The following is a 4,852-nucleotide window of genomic DNA, read 5'->3' as shown; positions in this document are numbered from 1 at the left end:
TAAATACAAATCTAAGCCCCCAGCAATGGACTTTTTCATTAAGCTTAAAGACGCGGAAACTCCAAGAGACACAATTTTAGTTGAAGGAATATAAATCTTGGTCGTTGTGCTGGCCACATGACACCCTCGTAAACAGTAGGCCACAGAAACAGGTGACCTTTACATCATCTGCCCTGTATTATAAAATCATTTACAGAGTCTGGGCCGGCCTTGGGTATTTGGAGGCCCTAGACAAAGTGAATTGAAATTTAAAAATTAAGACCAAATATATGCAATGAATCAAAACCCTTTCTGCATCTATATCTAAATCAACAAATAAATTAAATTCATATTTTTAAGAGTGTACAATATCTAGAGAACAGATGGAGAAACACACAACATGTAAATAATAGTGTCTATTCCACTTAATTCATGCCAAATATAAAGAAAAATAAAATAGCATAATCTTTTTTTAGCACCACATTTAATTACATCTTTTGAATCATAAAACAAGAGAAATTCCAAAAACTGTTTAGTTTGAGGTACCCAGAGTCATAACCTGATGTGACGCAAAGCATTTCTCCCGCCTTCAGGGCTGTCAAGACCACAGTGGAACAAATGCTGTAACTGTCAAGGGTTCCAGCAGAAGTCACGCATTCTTTGTTTCCCTTAATGATCTTCCAAACACTGAAGGCCACCTTCTGATTAGGTTGAAATGTCACCCCAAGACTGACAGCGTACAGACCATCGCATGGAGCCGTGAACAGGCCAGTGCTCGGGTCGTAATGACCTCCAAAGTTGCACTGCACATCTTTAAAACAGTTCAAGTGCATAGCGTGGTTTCGTGACAGATTCAAAATTGATTCCAAAGCTGGGATTCTGGCAGTGAATCCGACTGGCTCTGGTGATCTGTCTAGAAGAACACAACAACCAAATTATGTGAGCACAATTGTCTGAAGGAGATTATTAACAATAAATAATACATGACTATTTCAAAAGATATATCTAAGAAAGATTAATTCTATATAAGAATGCTATAAGTATTCAAAATATTCGCGTGGGATTTATATGTTCTTGTGTTCATCAGTCAAAGGTCTATACGACGTGGCAACTAGGACTCCATTGCCCACAGGTTGTGACGAAGCGGGTCATTTTTAAGGCCCTCTATTGCGAAAGGTGTCAGTTTGCCCATCTGGTTCATCCGTGTGGGAGTTAAACCTACTTTGTTTAATTTTATTACTACCGTTGAGTTGCCTCCCTTACATTTACACTAATAATTTAAAAGCAAGAAACAAACCTAAGCTGATGAGCTTTGACTTCAAGGTGTCCACATCTTCGGTGGTGAGGGTTAGGGCCACTATCTGAGCACAAAATTACGACAACAAAAATAAGTAAATTTTTGAGGAAAGTATACGAAATCTATGACTAGTAAGATAATTAGGTAAATATTTATGTGTCATGCTAATGATACAAGCCTTGAGCCAGACGTAGTGCGTGAGGGAATACGGACCGTATGGGGCATCATGTGGTGAGGCATCATGTGGTGAGGGGCATTATGTGATGAGGAGTATTATGTGGTAAGGGCATCATATGGTGAGGGCATCATGGGGTGAGGCATCATGTGGTGAGGGCATCGTGTGGTGAGGGCATCATGCGGTGAGAGCATCATGTGGTGAGGGCATCATGTGGTGAGGGGCATCACTTGGGGAGGGGCATCACGTGGGGAGGGGCAACGTGTGGTGAGTCGCATCATGTGGTGAGGGGCATTACGTGGTGAGAGGCATCATGTGGTGAGGGGGCATCACGCGTCGAGGGACATCATGATATGTGGGGCATATTGCGGTGAGAGACATATTGTGGGGATGGGAATTTTGTTACCCATTTACAAAAAAAAAAACCAAAAAAAAACGCCAGCTATCATTACACATTCACCAGACTTACTATATTTTCAAAAAGTTATTTTTTTTTTAATCACACGGTAAGTATTACATAAAATTAGTTTAAGGCAAGAAAATAATCGCCTTTCTTCACTACAAACCTGGCTTTGCTGAAATTCGTACATGCCAAGGAGACTTTCAAATTTGTCCTTAACTTTCGTTTCCAGCTCAATATGCTTGGACATGACAGTCTGGATCTTCTCTGTTGCTCTCGCCAGCTCCTTGTCTCTGTTCTCCGCGTTGTTCTTTAAGTACTCCACAGTAGGTGAGAACTCGTCTGCCCTAAGGTCCAGCTTGTCCAGACGAGCCTCGCACTTTTCGCCAAGTTCCAGGCCACGGTCTACCTGAGTCTTGAGCTTGTAGGTCAGGTCGAGGAGCGGTGCCATCTCTTTGACGATCTCTTCCCTTATTGCCGACTTGGTCAGGAGGCCAAACTTCTTTTCCAGACGATCCAGCTTGTCTTCCAGGTCGTTTTGTCTGAGCTCGTGGGTTGAAATGAAGTCTTGCAGTTTGATGTTCAGTAGTTTAAAGCTCAACTCAAAGTCAGTGTCTGGTCAAAATGTGGAAAAGAAAAAAATAAAAATCTCATGGGGCTGAAAATAGGTCAATTTGTTAGCTACAGGTACATCTAGGTAGGCCTATTTGTTAACTACAGGTACACCTAGGTAGGCCTATTTGATAACTACAGGTACACCTAGGTAGGCCTATTTTTTAACTACATGTACATCTAGGTAGGCCTATTTGTTAACTACATGTACACCTAGGTAGGCCTATTTGTTAACTACAGGTACACCTAGGTAGGCCTATTTGTTAACTACATGTACATCTAGGTAGGCCTATTTGTTAACTACAGGTACACCTAGGTAGGCCTATTTGATAACTACATGTACACCTAGGTAGGCCTATTTGTTAACTACATGTACACCTAGGTAGGCCTATTTGTTAGCTACATGTACACCTAGGTAGGCCTATTTGTTAACTACATGTACACCTAGGTAGGCCTATTTGTTAACTACATGTACACCTAGGTAGGCCTATTTGTTAACTACAGGTACGCCTGGGTAGGCCTATTTGTTTATTACAGGTACACCTAGGTAGGCCTATTTGTTAACTACAGGTACACCTAGGTAGGCCTATTTGTTAACTACATGTACACCTAGGTAGGCCTATTTGTTAACTACAGGTACACCTAGGTAGGCCTATTTGTTAGCTACATGTACACCTAGGTAGGCCTATTTGTTAACTACAGGTACACCTAGGTAGGCCTATTTGTTAGCTACATGTACACCTAGGTAGGCCTATTTGTTAACTACATGTACACCTAGGTAGGCCTATTTGTTAACTACAGGTACGCCTGGGTAGGCCTATTTGTTTATTACAGGTACACCTAGGTAGGCCTATTTGTTAACTACAGGTACACCTAGGTAGGCCTATTTGTTAACTACAGGTACACGAGGTAGGCCTATTTGTTAGCTACAGGTACACGAGGTAGGCCTATTTGTTTATTACAGGTACAGTAAGGTAGACCTATTTGTTAATTACAGGTAGTCATAGGTAGGCCTATTTATTAATTACAGGTACACTTAGGTAGACCTATTTGTTAAATACAGATACACTTAGGTAGAACCAGGGGCTTTTTTGTGACGGTACTCACCGGTACGACGCCTTTTTGAATGTGGGGAAAAAAATATTTTTCTTGTATTTTGACGTATATTATTAAAATAAAATAGACAATCAATCCCTGAGTACCGGCACCTAATCACTGAGTACCGGCACCTAATCACTGTGTACCTGTACCTATTCACTGAGTACCGGCACCTATTCACTGAGTACCGGCACCTAATCACTGATTGCCGGCACCTAATCACTGAGTACCGGCACCTATTTAAAAAAAAAAAAGCACTAGGTAAACCTATTTGTTAATTACAGGTACGCCTAGGTAGACCTGTTTGTTAATTACAGGTACGCCTAGGTTGACCTATTTGTTAATTACAGTTATCGGTACAACTGGAAAACCTCTTTAGCATGCACGAACTTCAGCAAAACCAGGTTTGTATTTAATAAGCGAAATTATTTGTTTGCCATAAACTAATTTTATGCTATAATTTTATGCTACAATTTTATGCTACAATTTTATGCTATAATTTTATGCTACAATTTTATGCTACAATTTTATGCTATAATTTTATGCTATAATTTTATGCTACAATTTTATGCTATAATTTTATGCTACAATTTTATGCTATAATTTTATACTATAATTTTATACTATAATTTTATGCTATGATTTTATGCTATAATTTTATGCTACAATTTTATGCTATAATTTTATACTATAATTTTATACTATAATTTTATGCTATGATTTTATGCTATAATTTTATGCTATAATTTTATACTATAATTTTATGCTATAAGCTATAATTTTATGCTATAATTTTATACTATAATTTTATGCTATAATTTTATGCTATAATTTTATGCTATAATTTTATGCTATAATTTTATGCTATAATTTTATGCTATAATTTTATGCTATAATTTTATGCTATAGTTGCTTTGGAACACGAAATTCATGACATCTTCTTTAAAATGCTTGATATATAGACTGCGGCATCTTGGGAAATACCGAAAATAAAATAGGTTTGATAGAAAGCTTGCGATGTTTCTCAAAATGCGATTCTGTCAAAAACCGTTCTTAGTGAGCATCTAAGAGGTAAAAGGAACCTGCGTACGAAATTTTACGCGGATACGTGCAACAGTTTAAGAGATCTCGTGATCAATGTGTCAGTGGAATTTGGTAATTATTTAGTCTAATTGTAGATTGAACATTGACCCGAATGGTATAGGTGGAATGCAAATATTGAATCTATTACATGTGTTCCGTTAAAACCAGATAAAGAAGGAAATATTGACCTTGTTTGGAAGACAAAGAT

At 38.3% G+C, this 4,852-nt stretch overlaps 1 protein-coding gene across 1 annotated transcript in view; it reads right to left on the bottom strand.

Moving 5' to 3' along the window:
* Positions 1-433: 433 nt before the first annotated feature.
* Positions 434-4,852, bottom strand: part of LOC106050352 (uncharacterized) — a 15,097-nt gene continuing 10,678 nt past the window's right edge. Inside the window, exons 3-6 of the mRNA XM_056018729.1 lie at positions 4,833-4,852; positions 2,018-2,466; positions 1,277-1,340; positions 434-892 (exon numbers count right to left, since the gene is read on the bottom strand). The exon at positions 4,833-4,852 is cut by the window's right edge and continues 76 nt beyond it. Coding sequence (XP_055874704.1) covers positions 468-892; positions 1,277-1,340; positions 2,018-2,466; positions 4,833-4,852 — 958 coding nt within the window. The 3' untranslated portion in view covers positions 434-467. The remainder of the gene's footprint in view (positions 893-1,276; positions 1,341-2,017; positions 2,467-4,832) is intronic.

The sequence above is a fragment of the Biomphalaria glabrata genome, chromosome 2 (assembly GCF_947242115.1).
Source record: "Biomphalaria glabrata chromosome 2, xgBioGlab47.1, whole genome shotgun sequence".
In the NCBI taxonomy this organism is placed as follows: Eukaryota; Metazoa; Mollusca; class Gastropoda; family Planorbidae; genus Biomphalaria; species Biomphalaria glabrata.
The sequence above is the reverse complement of the archived record's forward strand: the minus strand, read 5'-3'. Positions and strand labels throughout refer to the sequence as shown.